This window comes from Coturnix japonica, chromosome 3, assembly GCF_001577835.2.
Source record: "Coturnix japonica isolate 7356 chromosome 3, Coturnix japonica 2.1, whole genome shotgun sequence".
In the NCBI taxonomy this organism is placed as follows: domain Eukaryota; kingdom Metazoa; phylum Chordata; class Aves; order Galliformes; family Phasianidae; genus Coturnix; species Coturnix japonica.
The window spans coordinates 9,286,607-9,304,604 of record NC_029518.1 but is presented as its reverse complement, the minus strand read 5'-3'; the positions used below and the strand labels follow the sequence as shown (position 1 = coordinate 9,304,604).

The window sequence follows — 17,998 nt, the reverse complement described above, 5'->3', positions numbered from 1 at the left end:
GACACTGTAGGACCACCCAAACCCATAGTGCTGCCCTGTGTTTTGAGGAGCTCTCTCTGCTCCAGCTCTGCCACAGGCTTAGAGCTGTGCATGGTGCCCCAGCAACAGCCTCCACTCAAGCTTGTGCATTGAGATGGGATGCACAACCCACTGTGCACTCCAGCACCTCCAGGCACACCTATGGAGGCCTCAGGAAGCCACCTTGCTCAGCCCAGAGCTCATTACCTGTATGATACAAAACATTTTAACCCCCAGTTCCACTTCATCTTCTGGTTGTGAATTTACTTCCAATCTCAGTTACAGTCTGACTTCCAGATATGCATCCAACTCCGGTTTCATTTTCATGTCTGCTTCTGGTTATATTTCTGGTTCCACTTCTACTTTTGAGTTCACCTCCAGTTTTGGGTCCGCTCCAGTTGCTGTTCCACGCCAGGATGAAACATCCCAACCTAACTTGAGCCCCACCACGTCAACCTGAGCTATGCTGTACCGAGCCATTCTAAGATCCCTCCCCATAGCCCAGCTTTCCCATTGAAGCCCCCTAGTTCCAGCTGACCCGACCCGACCCCACCCGAGCCGTTCCGAGGCGGGGCAATGAGGCGGATTCTGGCTCCACCCGCGGGGATCCAGCTCCTCCTGCCCGGCCGGCGTCGGTCGCTTGTTGCCGTGTCTGCTGCCGGCGGCGTCTCCCTCTCGGGCGGCCGGGTAAGAAGCTGCTCCCGGGGCCGATGCAGCGATGCTGGGGCGGGGGGAACAGCGGGGTTCTGGCATTCGGGGCCGGAATTTGGTGCTCGTGAAAGTGCATCCGGGGGTGTGAGAGCGATCCGGTGTGTGGGCAACTTGTTTTAAGGCGAGTTGAAAAACACTTTGCTCCGCTTTCCTGCCCGTAAGGGTTTGTTGGGGGCGCTGGGAGCCGTGTTTGGGTCAAGGCGTTGCGCCGGATGGCGGGGGCTGGTTCTTCCTTAGTTTGGGCTCTCGGGTTGTTTTCATACAGCGCGGAAGAGGGATGGATTCCTGGAGGCCCTCGCGGTTTGCAGCAGCTCAGCCGGCTGCGTTCAACTGTGCCGGGATGATCCCGGTTCGGAATGTGCTCTTTCCCCCACCGCTCGGTTTGGGAGCTCACATCGGAACCGTTCATCTCACATCGGAACCGTTCATCTCCGTGCTCCCTGTCTGTCTCTCCGACGTGCCTAACGGAGGGAGAAACGCAGGCAGCCGTGCAGGGCTTTGCTCTGCTCAGTTGGGGCCTGGCTCCACGCTCGGGGCTCGTTGTCCTCCTTCCTCCCCCCTTCCGCACAAAGTTATTTTCTCTCACTCAGGAAAACAATGGGATGTGTGTAAGTGTAATGGGGCGGCTTCCTCGCATCGCTACCCGCTTCCAAGTCTCCAGTTCAGGCAAATGAGGGCCGTGTTTGTGAGTGTGGATGTCACCTCTTGACACGGCAGTGCAGCGTGTGGAATGCCCAGGGCTGCTCTTGCTGCCCACTCCTTGCCTCATAGTAGTGGGCAACCTGATCTAGTAAAGGTGTATGTTTGGTGGCCCTGCCAGGCAGGGGGGTTGGAACTACATGATCCTTGAGGTCCCTTCCAACCCGGGTCATTCTGTGATTCTGTGATAGTTCTGACTAGTATTGAGGGAGAGCTGAAGTATTTTGTGTCAGGAGGCTGGGCTGTCCTTGCATCCATCCGAGAGGAATCTGGATGAGGAGTCCTGTATGACTGAGACAGGAGTTGCACGTGGGTCTCTCTCTGGTAGAATGGGTCCAGGTATGGGAAGCTCATTCCCAGCACCTCCCAGTGAAGGTTGATGTGGTTATTCCATAGCAAAGATGGGAATGGTTTGGGATAGCGGTGCTGAGGAGGGGGAGCAGAGGGTGGTGCAGGGCTCTGCTCCTGGGAGCCAAAGGCTACTTTGGTACAGGGTCAGAGCGGGCACTGGGAAACTTCTTTCACCTTGAGGATGGTAAGACAGTGCAAGAGGCAGCAGAGCACAAGGCAGCTGGTGCCCTGTGGCTGTCAGTGTGTGGGAGGCATTTGGACAATGCCCTCATTGAGTGCTGTAACTTTTGGTTGGCCTCGAGGTGCTTCAGCATTGGGAGGAGATGATCTCTGAAGGCCCCCTCCAGTGTACATAGAACAAGATGGGCCATCCCTGTCTGGCTGTGCAGAGAAGTGCTTGTTTTGCTCTGCAGCACTTTAGTGTTTGTCTCCAGGGGCAAAGCATTTGGGCCAGTAAACAGACGTGACATTTTAGTGACACGGTAGCCTATTACCCCATGTTTGTTGCAGTGTTTGTTTGCTACCTTGTTTTTTTTCCCCCAGCACAGACAGTTTCCAGCTGTGAGGTTTGCTTTATTCCCATCACAAGCGTAAGCTCTGCTGGAGCTGCAGTGTGCTGATGCTGCTAAGGGTGTTAATTTTTTCACACCTATGGGTGTGATATCAGCTGCTGTATTCATAACCTGCCCATGACTCGGGATGGAGCGGGCTGCTCCTGCCTCACGCTGAGGATGTGAGGATGCACTGCTGGGGCTGGGAACAGGGAACTCCACCCCAACAGCTTCTCCCAGCTGTGCCCATGCCCTGTAGAGCCAGCAGTATCAGCACCAGTTCTGGTCACGCTTTGAAGTATTTCTGCCCCTTACAGCAGTGACTTGTTATCAAAAAATTACCACATGCGTAACACAGTGGGAGACTTCATGTGCATGTCCAAAACACAAACGAAAGCCAAGAAATCCCTGTTTCCAGTCAGCTTTGCCATTTGCTCATGTTTGCTGTGGTATAGGTTGAGGATGTTGCTTTTCTGTCTAGATGTGGAGCAGAGTTAAGTAAAAGAGCAGCCATATGCAGTCCTTATAACAAAACTTGAGGCAAATCACTGTAAATCAAACAATGTTTTGCTTAATCTGCAGATTTGTACTTCCCCATGAAACCATTATGCTTTAAGAGTTGTCTGCATATTTATATGACAAACAGTGATCACTTGATGTGGTGTTGTTATGGGATGGTGTGTGCTAAGGAGAGTGCTGCGTTAAATTTCCAAGTTGCACGCAAAGAGTGGATGAAGATGTTCCTGGAAATGTAATTTCCATGTGTTGAAGTATGGGGGGTCATGGTCCATCAAGGCAGTGCAGAGGCAGCTGGAGGAGGTCGCTGACCTCAGAACAAGGATGAAACATACCAAAGCCAATGCCTTGAGTTGCCTCTTGCAGCAAGCAAGTTGTTATGCTTGCGCTGCAGGAGCAGACTGCAGAAGTTAAGCAGTATTGGGATTTTATAAGCAGTAAAGGACTTGGTAATAGCTACAGCCTGTGAAAGCTCACAACAACGGAATAGGGGTCCTCTTTACATTCTTGAGATAATAAGATGAATTAAGCTGCAACTTCTGTTTGTTAGTTGCTGAGAGGCTGAGTTACTCCGATAAACAGCAAGAATGGCGTTGGACAGAATGGTATGAGCTGAAATGAGTCTCAGCTTTTGGGTTCACTGCAGTCTAATTTAGGAGGATCAACTGTCATTTCAGCTGGCTGCTTTGTTTGTAATCCTAATGTTCTAAAAAGGGCATTTCCTGTCATATATCTGAATGAGAAGCTACATGTGCATGTAATTCAGATGTTATGGGCTGCATAGCATATGTGGTTATAGAGATCAATGGCATCTCGTATTGTTTTCCTGTTACCTAAAGTGCTTGGGTTACGCTTACATGCGTCCTGAGGGAGCTTTTTGGAGCCCAGATGAATCTGTTTTGCAGCCTGATTCCACTGCCTTTTAAAGGAAGAATGCCCTAATTCTTAAGAAGGAATTTGAAGCACTTTTTAGAATCAAAAGCATTCAAGAGGCAAGATTAATTTATTGTAACAGCACCAGAGAACAAACTGCATGAAGTAGGTAAGGCTGTAAGTGTTCAAGTGCTCGATGGATGGTGCTGACTGTGACAGGGGAGAGGGTGTGTGTCGCTGTATTAACATGACATCACAAAAATAGCCCTTAAGGAAGCATTGAAGGCCAGGCTGGATGTGGCTCTGGGCAGCCTGGTCTGGTGGTTGGTGACCCTGCACACAGCAGGGGGTTGAAACCAGATGATCATTGTGGTCCTTTTCAACCCAGCCCATTCTATGATTCTATTGCAACAGTTGCTTCTTGTGCATGTGTTGGGTTTTTTGGTTTGTTTTCTTTTACAGCATTCCTTTTGTTTGTTTGTTTGTTTCTGGAAAAAGTAATAAAAGGTGCAAGCTGCAGTCTTTGGGAGGAACACAAATGCTGTTGTCAGTGCAGAGGAGAGCTCCATCTGCCCGAGTATTTCCCTTCACAGACACATAGTGACTGCAGTTAAATCTTTGCAGGTATGCTCCAAACAACTTTTCGAGTGCGTTTTGTAACAGGACAAAACACACTCAGTGATCTGCAACATCACGTTTTACAAAGTCTGAGTAGCAACAGAAGCTGGGAAAAGAAATTAACTCAGCATCTGGAACTACTACAGTGCGCTGAAAAACTTCATTCGTCATGTGAGAAGGAATTGCGATGCAAAACACGTGCTTTTTTTTTTTTTCCCCTGTAAATTGCATTTGTCTTTGCTTATGTTTCCACTTTCCACTTAATCTTGCCTTTTTGGTTCATGCAGCTTTAGTAGTTGATGGTTTGCCCCTCAGTGCATGGTGGTGGGAGGCAAGGCTGGGCTTGGCAGCCTGCTAAACTTGCTGTCGTTTCTATTAGGCCGTGCCTGTGCATCTGTCCCATGCAGCAAGAAGAGCTTGCTGTCAGCTGTACTTTTCCCTCTCCGGCAGTCACTTTTTGTACATGCCAGATGTGGTTGGAGCAAAGCTGAAAGCATTAAAGCTTGCTATGCATAGAAATAGTCATTAATACCATGGAAGGGACAGAAGAGGGGAGCGGGAAACAGGAGAGAAAAAAGACCAAAGTAGAGAACAACAAGCTATGATTTTCTTTCCCCTGCTGCCCTTGTTTCTGATGGAGAGATGGAGTGGGTGAAGGACACAGAAGTAGCTGTGTGTCTGAGCTATGATAGCCATTTGTAACTTGTTTGCTCTTTCTCTCCCCCTCTCTATATGTGTGGACAGGGGGATGCTTATAAAATAACCGGCATAGTGCAAATATTTGTACTGAACAAAAAAGTCGAGAGGTCAGAAAAATAATGAAAGCCCAGAGTGTCTCCATGCCAAGCACGTATTTATTCAGCAGTGGGTTGAGTGCTTCGTGTTACAGTTTGGTTTCTTCAAGGTTATTAGCTAGCCAAGAAATAAGGGAGAAATTTTAAGAAATAATGACTTGTAGCGTAGGGTTTAACTTGGCTGAAGTTTGTTGTCTGTACAAACAGACTATTCTTCAAATGCTACAGATGAGGAATGGCTTTTGTGGCTACGTGGTTGTATGCACACAGCCTGGCCTTGCAATTAAAAAATAGCCTATGTCTGTATGTGAAGGAGAATGGCTCTAAGCCATCGTTATCTAAGCGTAATTAACAGAGTCATGCGTGTGCAGGTGGCTCTGTGTAAGTGAACTCTGCCTTCCTTGTGCTTTCAGGCAAATATCAAATGCATTCACACAATAAGGTTATGTTTCTCATGTGGACAATGTTTAAATAGGCCCTGTGGTGCTTCATTGTTGTGGATACCTTTGCAGTCATCAGCGGTTTATTTCTTAAGTCAGGAGCAGTGGAGAGGAGGAGCTTTGGGGATGATGCATCCTACATAATGATACAGTGAGTTTACATTTCAGTGCCTGATTTAAAACAGCAAACATAATTAATAACCAGTAAATACTGGTTACAGTCCTGCTTAGAGGACATCTAGCTGTGCGCTTTACCAGAGTTAATTTGTTTGATGAAGTGTGGTTTATTAATTGATTTGAAGCCTGGTGCTTTTTCCAGGACGCCTGCCAATTCAGTACGTAGCATATGTTGTTACTTACTTGGCCTTGACTTGCGGCATTGCATCTCTGTTGAAGGCTTTTAGTCTACACTTCAGCAGAGGTGTATTGTATTCGTATCATCATAGAATCATAGAATGGAAGTAGAGGTGTATGGAAAAATCTTTGCCTGTATTATGTGCTGCAGCTAAGCTGTCTTTATTAGGGTGCTGATGCACTACCCAGAGAAGTTGTGGTTGCCCCATCCCTGAAGGGGTTTGAAGCCAGGCCGGATAGGGCTTTGGTCAGCCTGATCTAGTGGGAGGTATTCCTGCCAACCGCAGACAGGTTTTGACTGGATGGTCTGTGAGGTCCCTTTCAATGCAAACCACTTCATGATTCGATATGGCTTGTAAACTGCGTGTGATTTTCAAGCTTTGTATGGTTTGAGCATTGTAAGCGTTGGGTTTCTGATCGTGTCTGTTGTTTCTTCGTAGATGGTCTGTGGGTGATATATCTGCGAGTGCTTCAGATTTCTCCTACAAGATGTGTTCCACAAATCCAGCCAACTGGGTTACCTTCGATGATGAGCCACTCTTCCAATCACCTCAGAAGCTGGTTCATAATCAGAGTAGTTGTAAAGCAAATGGACTGAAACTCAATCTCTCTACTGTGCATGAATCTTCAAGTCGGTCATCTTCTACAGGCAGCACTCCACTCTCATCTCCTGTAGTTGACTTCTACCTGAGTCCTGGCCCACCCAGTAACTCTCCACTTACTACACCTACCAGGGAATACCCAGGCATCCAGAAGCATGGGATTCATGTCCTTTATCCAATTCCTGAATGGCCACCAAATACTAACCTTCCATCACCTGGGGCTTGCTCTTCCCTAGCCTCGCAGAAACCCAACAGCCTTCTTTTGACTAACAATGGTTCAATTAAGACTTCAATTTCCAAATCAGTAGATGAAGGAAACACTGATCTGCAAGGAAGCTGTGACAAGTCAGAAGAGTCATCAGCAGAGGGGCAGTTCCCATACTTCCAGACTGACTGTGGTTTTTCCAGTCCATTTTGGAAGGAAGGATGCTCGCTCAGCACATCACCAGCTAACATTAATGCATGCAGGAAGGATAAAGTGCTTGATAAAGGCGCTTGTCATTCTAAAGAAAAAGAGATTTGCCATGATCAGAAGAGCCTTAACCAGGGCTCCTTCAGCTACATCTGTGAGAGACTTGAACACTTGAAAGCTGATGGCTCGGATGCTGTGGGAAGCCTGCCCATCTCCAGTTCTCATGAATGGCACAAGGATTCCCCAGCTGTTCCTCATGGCCTCTTCAGGAGCCAGAAAGCTGATGGATGGCCGTTTATGCTGAGGATTCCTGAAAAGAAGAATATGATGTCATCTCGACAGTGGGGCCCTATTTACCTTAGGGTTCTAGCTGGAGGAATATTACAGATGTACTATGAAAAAGGACTCGAAAAACCTTTCAAAGAATTCCAGCTTCAGCCGCATTGTAAGCTATCTGAACCCAAGTTAGAGAGCTATAATGTTTCAGGAAAAATTCACACCGTGAAGATTGAGTGTGTATCTTATACAGAGAAGAGGAGGTATCATCCTAAGGTAGAAGTGATCCACGAGCCAGAGGTTGAGCAGATGTTAAAGCTGGGAACCACAGATTATAATGACTTCACTGATTTCCTTGTAACAGTGGAGGAAGAGCTTATGAAGCTTCCTACCACTTCTAAACAAAGGAGAAATTACGAAGAGCAAGAAATGACTCTGGAAATAGTGGATAACTTTTGGGGAAAAGTCACTAAAGGAGAAGGAAAGCTTGTAGAAAGTGCTGTTATCACACACGTTTATTGTTTGTGTTTTGTGAATGGAGGTACTGACTGCTTTCTAACTCTAAATGACCTGGAACTCCAGAAGAAGGATGAGCGTTATTTTGAGAAGGAGGAGGAGAAGAAATGGATCAATATTCTCGACTGCCATTTCCACAACTGTGTCAAAATGCAGGAATTTGAGCAGTTGCGAATTATCAAGTTTACACCCCCTGATGCCTGTAGGCTGGAACTAATGCGTTTCAGGACTCAGTATCACGGAGAAGACCTTCCGTTCTCTCTGAAGGCAATGGTAGTGGTTCAGGGGGCATATGTAGAACTTCAGGCTTTTATAAATATGTCTTCAACTGGTCTGATCCCAACACAGTTACCTTCTGTGAAATGCTGCGAAAATGTTATGATACGCTTTCCAGTTCCTTCACAGTGGGTCAAAGCACTTTGGACCATGAACTTGCAGAGGCAGAAGTCTCTAAAAGCAAAAATGAATAGAAGAACGTGCCTTGGTTCTTTACATGAGATTGAATCTGATCCTGTAATACAAGTCTCGATTGGAACGGCAAAATACGAGAGTGCCTACAGGGCTGTCGTGTGGAAGATAGACAGGCTTCCAGATAAAAACTCAAGTAAATAATTTGCTTTATAAATTGATGGGCTTGGGTACACATTTTCTTAGGGTATTTGCATTGTCCTTACACTTGTCTGCGTAATTTTTTTTTATTTAAGGGCATTTTCCCAATTGGTTGGAGTCAGTAATTATAAGGTTGCAGTAGCATGAAAGTGGATCTCATCATTTTGAGTAAACCTCAAAACCTCAGTAGTGACGCACTGGAACAGGTTGCCCAAGGAGGTTGTGGATGCCCCATCCCTGGAGGCATTCAAGGCCAGGCTGGATGTGGCTCTGGGCAGCCTGGTCTGGTGGTTGGTGACCCTGACCAATGACCCTATCGACAGAAAAAAATTGAAGCAGGAGTGAATCAAGTAAGAATGGCATCCTCAGTCTGTATATGAACTATATTGCTTTTGGTGCTAAAATACCAATCCGAAGCACCCTGCATCAACACATTGATGTGGTGGCTATGAGTGTGAACTGTTGTGTGGCTGCTGGCAGACCAGAACTAGTACTTCTAATGACATTGCGTTGCAGTACTGGTGCCTTTTGTGTTGTATGCTGGGTCTTGTTTAGGCATTCAGGTCTTCTGAACCTCAAGCAATTTTGCCTTTCTGTTTCTATTGATCTACACAGTGGGAGGGAGGACACTGCAAGGGTCGAATTCAGAAAGGACACTGTGTTAACACCATCTCACTTCTTTCTCTTTCCTTTGCCTTGACCTGTGGGTAGTGCTATATGGTTTGTCCCAACTCCCCCAGACTGACTGACTGTTTGGAGAGGAGGCAACCGTAGAATCACAGAATATCTTGAGCTGAAAAGGACCCATAAGGATCACCGAGTCCAACTCTTAGCTCTACGCGGCACCAAAAATGGGGTGGGGAGTATTTTCTCAAGACTTACAGGACTACCTTTTTTGAGTTGCTTTTAATATTCCTTTAGGTATTCCTTTAGTGTTGGTTTGCTTCTGCAAAATCAAGTCGGCAGCTTTAGTCAGGCAGTTTTAAAGAAGATTATAAGTTTTCTGAAGTCTTTAATTCCCTGCAGTTCATTCACCTTGAGATTCAGTGCGCACAATTAAACCTCAGATTTCTGGTGTTTGAAAAGAAGAACCTTCTTTTCATGGTATTCTTCAGCTTTACATTGTTTTTTCAGGAGTACTTTAAACTTTGGACATGTCAATAATTCCTCTGGCTGAGGTTTGTGAAATCATCTGTATTCTTGGAATGCTCCATGTGTTTGAGAAAACATTTCAGCAGTAGTTCTGCCCGGTCAAGTTTTAAAGCTTATTATCAAGTATTCTGTACACATGGAAGATGTTAAAAATAGGACTGTCCCAAAGCGGGCCAAAAATCTTGAGGCAGTCAAACTAATAGAAATATGTAAACATTCCCAATGTGTTTATTGCAGCAAGAAAAAATACGCCGGGGTTTTTGCTTTCAAAAAGCTTTTGTTCAAGGCTTGGAGAAGGTGGGGGTTGGGGGAGAAGGGAAAGATTGCTTGCAGTCATGTTGTAATTCCATTTATAGTCATTGAAATGCGTTAGTATTCACTGGGTTCTACTAAATTGCTTCCATGGAGGACTGCTGGTGAAGCAAATGCTGTCAGCTCTGAGATACCACAGGTTTTTAAAGCTGTCTGTGCTTATTTAGATATATAAATGGAGCCTGAGCGTTAGCGTAGATTGACAAAATGTTAAAAAGCCTTGGCCTCGAAAGGTTGATCCAGTTAAGCGTGAATCTGCCATTTGTGAAGTCAGGACTTTGTATACAGAAATGTTCTGTGATTTCAGCACAGTGCTGGGGCTGGTTTTTGCACTGGAGGAGCCATGCACATGTGTTGCCCGGAGATCCTGGGACACACTGCACTCGTAATTGCTGTGTTTTAATCTCTTGCTATCTAGATTTCTGCCTGTGGTATTTCATGCAGTGCCAGCTCTGACTTTGGACCCTTATGTATGGCCTAAATTGTCTGAATTCATGAGCCTTTCTCAGATCAAGGTTGCTTGAAAACTACCTTGGGTGTTGGGGTGCAAAGCAGTGTGAGTAAAGGCATTGAAGTTAGATTAATAACAGCCTGTGAAGCACTATCTGAATGCCAGATGACAGTTTGAATCTCATTTCATAGACAGCTGTTTGTTTGGTTTTGTTTGTTATCCTTCAGAGGATAGGAGAGAGAGTTTGGGATATTTTTTGGAGATAAGAGCCAGACTGTCAGATGTAAAATAGGATTTAGGTCTCTCAGCTCAAAAAACTTGTTACAAGTTGTCTGACTGCCTCAGACCCAGGATCTGTTTCTTAAGTTAGCTTGTGAAAGCTCCACTTTTCTCCCCAGATTTGTCCAGTTCTGTTTCAGAAGTGATTAGTTTCTATCAGGCCAGATGGTCATATCTCCGTGATGCCTGAAAGGGCATGTTTTGCACAGCCAGACATGCATCTGAATAACGCGTTCTCTTAGCTTCCAGAAGGCAACTTTACAAGCTTACATGATGCCTGCTTGTTTTTCCTGCATTTTCTCTGTTTCTGGACAACATCTCGTTTATTCAGCATTACTGTTTCTTTTGCAAAAAGATTCTGTACATGCAGCCTCTCTTTCTTCTAACCCCAGTGTTGTACTAGGCTGGGAAACAACAGTTTCATGGAGCAGAGGTGATGAGGGCTGGCAAGTTTTAGGTGAAAACTGAAGCAATGTTTGGCATCTTCTGAGTGCTGTGCTGGTCAGTCGTTTCACATCCAACAGCTGATGGGAAGAGGTTCCTCTGTGCTCCTACGAGCATCTGTCAGCAGGCAGAAGAACTTGTCTACAAATGGTGAGTACATCTGGCACTGATGTTGTTGCAGTGGGGGAATCCCTGTCTTTTGGGGGTAAGAAAAAAGGGCTAAGTGGATGCTGCTCCAGAGGACTTGGGGCAGAAGCCTTACTTCGATCCCAAAACTGTAATCTTTATTTTTGCAGGCTACAACCTAGGAGAAAGAAAGAACCCCAGAACCTACCAGAACCCAACTCTGAGACCACATCAAGTGCACTCTGCCTCTTACAGTGTGTAAGCTGGAATAGAAGTCTAAGTGTATTTTTAAATGCTATGTGGTATCTGAACCATAACTGCACCTTGTCTAAAAGAGGATCCTCTAGTAGCAGCCCAAGAGGAGCAGCCCATTTATAGCTTCATCTGAGATCATGTGGAAATCTACCATCAGACCATTCATCCAGCAAAATTTCAAGCAGTGGCTGTTTCATGGATTGCCATTCTCAGAAGACAAAGTATTTTTTCAGACAACTCCCATTACTACTTGTTTCTTCACAGGCCTCTCTCCCACAACAGGAAGGTGCTGAATTTGATTTCCAAAAGCCCCTGGATGTATACTCTTTTCTTTCCATCACAGATGAACTCCAAAAAAGATGCTGCTGGACAAACTCTCTTATCTGATTGTTATCAATGATAGCCTCAGAAGCTGAGAGAAGAGAGCATGATGTGCCATCTTAGTGTTGCAGCTGTTGCTGTTTTGCCTGGGATTCTACACCTGTGGCTGTTGGGCAGTTAGCACATCCCAGCTCAGCAGGTCCTTGGGGCCACATGGAGTACAGCTCAGGTGGGCTGCAGTGTCAGATACAAGGTGGCGGCCAGCAGTTTAGCTTTGGAATGGAGTGCTGCTTCTGGTCTCCTTCAGTGTTGGTGTGGCTGTCACGACTGCTGCTGGAACAGGAGGTTGAAGAATGGAAAGGCTTACTGCAACAGTGGATTGATTTGTCACATCTGGGCAGTCTGGAAGAGTGACTGGACCAAGAGAGTGCTAATGCAGGAGAAATGTGCTGGGTTATAGGAAAGGATTACCAGCAGAAATATCATGGACAAGACCCACGTCATAGAGGGAGACAGACCTTGCCTGTTGCTGTTTATAAGTGACCAGCTGCCATCTCCTCACAGTTATTTAGTCCTCTTCCAGCTTCCTTCTCAAGGAGCTAGCATACTTGCATCTGACTGTGACCCTTCTTTTATTTCTATAATAAAGTATCTGAAGTTTTACCTATCTGTGTAATGTCTTTTTGTCCTGGAACTTTAACTACACTAGCATTGCATTCCTTTGCCTAAGATCTTCATGTAAACTGGGTATCAATGTTCTCAATTGCCTTCAAGGATCCAGTCTCATAATGTGCTCATAGATGTCAGTGAGGTCTCAGACATATGAGGAGCACCAGATTTAGCAGAAGTCACAGTCAGTGTCTCCTGCTTAACAACCACAACAACATTTCCTTATGGTTGTATTGACAACTCCGAGCTTGGTTTGTGCACAAGTGAACTGAGCAATTGCCTGATACACAAAAAGGAGATGGCAGACCTGCTGCTTTTGGTCATGGACCACAGTTTGGGGGTGACTGTTATTTCTTAAATATGAGGACAGTTACTTCAGCAGTGCTTCCATTGGGGAGAAGTAGAAATGTGCTTTTCCCATAGCAAAAGTAAAACTAGAAAGGGCGTGCAGGCAGCTTGTACCCTGGCAGCTTCACCACATCTTCTTAGAGCTGCAGTCTGAGTTATGCCCTTATCTTCCTGCTATAGACATCCAGTAAGAAATGATGGTATGTGAGATAGCTGCAGTTCTTGTAATTAACATCCTAGTGAAATTCCTACAGTAGAAAGCTCTGGAAAACTTTGTGGTTGTTGAGCACAAGGAGGCTTTTCTGTCTCAGCTAAGCTGGGATCTTCCAGTTTTCATTTCTTTCTATGAGATTTAAAATGAAAAATGTATCTTTGACTGAAAACTGAGATTCTTCCCTTGTAGTCTGAATTTAGCAGCCATTTCCCTAAAGTTTTACTACTCTATTCTTAATGAGAAGTTGTGAGAATCTAATGAATTGTAAATTAATTTGTGCAACTACAGTAGTTGTGTATGTGTGATGAAGTGTGATGAAGAGGAGAAAAAAGTGAGTAAGGTGCCTCCATATGTCCAAGTAGCAAAAGTTGATGGGATAATGTACAACATAATAGCTGTGCATTAAGAAAAGATAGAGCTGTGATCTCCTGCCAGCAGATTAACCATGCGATAGGAACAAAGTAAAAGATAATTAACCGATGCTTTTATTTCTGTTTGTTTGTCTGTTATTTCCTTTGTCAAGGTACAGATCATCCACATAGCCTGTCCTACAAACTGGAGCTAGGATCAGACCAGGAAATACCTTCTGACTGGTATCCGTTTGCCACTGTGCAGTTCGTCATTCACGATACCTGCGCCTCAGGTACAGAAGTGAAGTCACTGGGCTTAGAGAGTGATGTGCAGCCCCAGAAGCACGTGATTCAGAAAGCTGTTTACAATTGCCAGGTATCTTCAGGACCGTGTTTCCATTTATTTTTATCCTTTCTCCCTTTGCCTTACTCCCTCCGTAGAGCATTCTAACCTTTCATGTGCTTGACATCATGGCTTCAAGCAAAGAGGTCATTAAAAAATAATTCCTTGTCTGATCAAAGATGAGGCTGAGAGACATAAATGTGGTTTTGAAACCTGCCAAGTCTGGAAATGTTTTAATTCTGCATTGAAGCTCTTGTGCTATTGCTGCAGATTGTGCTTGCAATTGTTTGCTAATTCTACCTGCCTTTTGTTTTCTAACTACAGGTTGAAATTGAAAAGAAGTGGATTAGGCTTGATGGAGAAGATCCAGATAAGGCTGGCAACTGCTTAATGCAGTGAAAGAGAACAGTGGGCATCACTGTAGGGTATTTACACAGGAAATTCTATTGTTGGAAACAGCGCAATGACCTACTTTCACATTAAAAAGAAAAAGTCATTGAATATATTTTTAAGTGCTTTTGGGTTTGATTCTGCAAGTCAGCTCTCGTTCTATTGGCTTGTGTTCAAGTCACGTTCCTGTCATGGGAAAACTGACACAAGCAAGGTCTACTTGTAAAGGTTTGCAGGATACAAGCACTTATTTGACTGATCATAATATATTCTTTTCCTGTTGCATATCTATGACTTGGGAGCAATCTCATATTCTACATTGAAACCTAACGGCATGACTCAAAGAGTTCGAATCACTTGGACATATAATACTCAGCAATAAAAACTGCTAGGGCTCTTATATGCAGACCAGCATCCGTGCAGGGTCCAGCAGGGCCAATTACATTTTTTTTTTAGTGATGCTTGAAAACCTCCATCCGTATTTCTGTTCTCCACAATTTATGTGAGCAGAACAAATTGTAATATTATTCTCTATGAGAGCTTCAGCTAATGACTTAGAACCAGGGTGATTTCATTGGTAAAAGTGGGAAAAGTTCTTCTATAAGTAATATTCCTCATTTTTCTGTGGCACTGAGCATTTCCTTCCCAGCACTTACGTCTGAGTCAGCATTAGCCCCCTTTTTTTTCCCCCCACTGCTGCAGCAAATGAGGGGGTAGATCCTCAGCAAGCGTAAATCAGCACAGTCCCATTTCATTTGCTGAAGCTCTGATAATTTACACCAGCAGAGGGTTTTGGCCACAAATCGAAATAATGGTGACTTGCTACCAATTGCTCCCTTAGGATGCAGGGCCCAGATGTTGCTTTGGAAACTGCAGGAGCTTCTGCACTGCTGCTTGAAGGAACTTGAAGACAGAGAGCACGTCTTCTTGTGTGTGGGAAGTGAGGTTTTCATCGTGCCCCTGGCTGAAGGCATTTCTGGAGGGAAGCAGTGTAGGAATAGACTATGACAAGGGAAGTGAAGCTGTGTCACTTCACCAAATAGCTACTAAAACTTTATTAATAATGTTAACATATTATCATTGTAATTTAAGAAGAGTTTTTCCTCATCCTTACAGCCGTTATTCCCTCTACATTTTATGCAGGCTGTTGTTCCCGCTCCAAGAAAAGAAATACAGTCAATTGAAAAAACACTCTAAATATGTTTTTATTTTTTAAGGCAGTTTTCCTAAAGTAATCCTTGCTCAAAATGGGCAATTTTGGAGAGCAAAAATACAGTAATGCACGAAGTTTCACTTTATATTTTTCTACAGCTTGTAACTGTTTATATGAACACTGTAAAAATACAGATTAGATGTTATTCTACCAAAGCAGAAGAATGTGGGATGTGCACTGAGGAACTCAGCAGTCAGAGGAAACAGAAGGCCTTAATATGAATGTAGTTCACCATGGTAAACTTTTCTCCTAGTTTGGAAGCTGAGAATGAGATGGGTAATAGATTCTGTAGTAAGTCCTGGGAGCAGGCTGCCAAAGCCCTAAAAAGATTATTATGATATTTTGTCACTTTATATTATCCCTTTTTATTGGTAGATGTGATATCATAAATCTAAGCAAACATTTGAGTACAGTAGGGATCCAAAATACGTCTCAGATATTGCATCCTCCGCTCTTCTTTTGACTTTAGTAGCCATTAGCACCTTCAAATCACATTTGGTTTATTGTATTCAAATTTAATGTTGGTTTATTTACATCTGAACTGAACTGAGGGATACAGTGCATGCTGGGACAACGCTTTTATACTTATTACCATGGCAGAGCTGTGCCATTCATTTAAGTCCACAGCTATACTAGAGCTGCAAAGCTGCATTATAAATTTGCCTTTCCTGGTAATCAGTCCTTATTATATCTGGTTTGGTGCAAGTGATCATTCTGCCTTACTGAGCTCATTAACAGAGATAGGTCAAGCTGCAGCTTTATCTGCATGGCACAATCATGGATTTCCATCTGAGGCTTGCCAGACTCTCCATTCGCTTTAACAGGAATGGGATCAAGGTTGCAGGGAATCCATTCCACAGAGATGCTGCTGAAAGAAAGCTACTGCTTCATTCATGGTTTTCACAACACATCTAGGGCTGAAAAACTACCCTCAGATGGGTGACTATGCCTTACTGTCAGAATACTGAAAAATATAAGGCAATTCAATGGAAGAAAGTTTGGGTTGACCTTTTTCTCCCCATCAGATTCTATCTTTCCATTCTATTGCAACAATCTAAAGCAGAAACACTGGCTTCCCCTTTCTAATATTTCTTTTGTGTGCTCCGATACCACTGAATATAACCGGCTGAACAAATATTCTCAGTGTTTAACACTTAATTGCTAACGTTTTCTATGAATGCTATAGTAGCTGATGGCAAGTAAACATACTGGTCTTTATTGTTTAGAAATCTGGGCAGTAAATTGTCTAACTGTATTTAGGGAAGGGAACGGGGTGAGAAACAGTTGCTGTAATGTGTCGAGGTACTCAGTGTCCAGCTGGCAGAGGAACTGGAGCTTTAAATAGCCCATGAGGTGTGCTGGCATGGTGCGAGGAAGCAGAGTTTGTGCGTGTGTGAGCTGTGCTTGCCTGCAGCGAGCACCTGCACTCAATGAAATTCTTCCAACTGTCCTGCTGACTTCAGATGCAGGCACTTCACTACAATGTACTGCAGGGCAGTATTTAAATGTTACCCCTGCTTCTTTCCCAGAGGAGAAGCAGAGTGTGGGATGTTTTATATTTTAAATGGAAATCAATGAGAACGGCTATTTTTAAGCGTTTTCTTTATTTACAAAGTGTTCTATTTGCTCAAACTGACAAACGTTGTCTTTGCATTAATGTTTCCTATAGTCACTATGTTGCCATAGATAATACTTGATATATATCATTTTGGATTCAAACACCCATTGAAGTCAATGGAAGTTGTTTAACTGACAAAATGGGACCTGCACCAACGTCTGTAAGAATAAAGGAGGGGTAAAAAGGAAGAATAAAGAAATGAATAGTTGTAATGGGCAGGAGAAGAAGGCACTGTGGAAGTTTCTTGATGCTGGTCAATAAACAACCTGCAGTGCACGCTTATTCCAACCAGAAGAGAGAACAAAAGAGAGGAAAGGAGGTGTAACTGGGTGTGAAGCCTTGCAGTGACAGGGAATGATGCTCTGGCTGCCCCTGGGCAGCAGCTCTTAGAAGTGAAGGTGGTGGTGCAGCCCATTGAATATGATGCCAAGCCACGGTCATCCTTATGCTCCATATTAATTGTCCAAAAATACATCTGAGAACATACTTTAGCACATTGCTTCTAGTTGCCTTCATTTTATTTGACAGACTTCTTAGGTTCAGTATTGGTGTCCACATCTCTATGTCACATGTATTTGTCTTTTCGTTGACTAAACACGGTAACTAACTGCTGCAGTTAGTAATTCTTAGCTGTGATTTTGATAACTCTGAAGCAGTGCTGTTATTCTTAATGGTAAATATAATTTTATTTTTGTCAGTTTAGCTGTAAACAGATCATGCTGACGATCCTGTAACATTGTTTTGTAGATTGCATATTGATTAAAATAAAATAAAGCTGTATTTCAAACTTGCTGTTTCTTGTCCTCTCGCTAAAACTAGAGCAGGCTTATTTCATCCTTAATTAGGATCACTCACACTACATGAGTTTCTGGGTGTTTTAGAGAGCAGAGCTGTATGCTGCTATTTGGTGTATTCAGTCCATCAGGAGTGCCGTTTTTATACAGCTGTTTTACAGGTCAGACCTCTTCTTATGCTCCCCAATATCCAGGAAATTTATCATTAAATTGATTCTGCCACAATGATCACGTTTTCTTGGCAAGAGGAGCGAGATGGTAGTTGTAAAATAATACCTTAAGAAAGAGTTGTGTGGAGCTGCAGTTGTGTTCCTCAACAGCAGCAATACTGCTTTGTAACAGCAGAGGGCATTCTCTACCAAGCATCTGAGTTCATTGA

At 44.0% G+C, this 17,998-nt stretch overlaps 1 protein-coding gene across 3 annotated transcripts; it reads left to right on the top strand.

Annotated features, from left to right (window-relative positions):
- The first annotated feature begins 600 nt into the window (after window positions 1-600).
- STON1 (stonin 1) lies at window positions 601-17,617 on the top strand. 3 transcript variants are annotated; one of them, XR_001553758.2, is made up of 4 exons: window positions 601-705; window positions 6,366-8,335; window positions 10,927-11,128; window positions 11,275-12,347. XR_001553758.2 is itself a non-coding variant. In XM_015856840.1 (4 exons), the coding sequence occupies exons 2-4, from the start codon at window positions 6,415-6,417 to the stop codon at window positions 14,001-14,003; spliced, it is 2,199 nt and encodes a 732-aa protein (XP_015712326.1). In that variant the 5' UTR covers window positions 602-705; window positions 6,366-6,414; the 3' UTR covers window positions 14,004-17,617. The 3 variants fall into 3 exon arrangements, 2 of the variants coding, with proteins under 2 accessions (XP_015712327.1, XP_015712326.1); XM_015856840.1 differs by lacking the exons at window positions 10,927-11,128; window positions 11,275-12,347 and adding exons at window positions 13,435-13,637; window positions 13,929-17,617 and having other exon boundaries at window positions 602-705; XM_015856841.2 differs by having other exon boundaries at window positions 10,927-12,347.
- Window positions 17,618-17,998: the final 381 nt, after the last annotated feature.

What these genes read in the sequence shown, in the direction of transcription:
- STON1 (XM_015856840.1), top strand. Translation starts at nt 6,415, where the DNA reads ATGTGTTCCACAAATCCAGCCAACTGGGTTACCTTCGATGATGAGCCA. An exon ending in GCTTCCAGATAAAAACTCAA is followed by an intron (nt 8,336 to 13,434) that starts GTAAATAATTTG and finishes TCCTTTGTCAAG; the next exon opens with GTACAGATCATCCACATAGC. An exon ending in AAGCTGTTTACAATTGCCAG is followed by an intron (nt 13,638 to 13,928) that starts GTATCTTCAGGA and finishes TTCTAACTACAG; the next exon opens with GTTGAAATTGAAAAGAAGTG.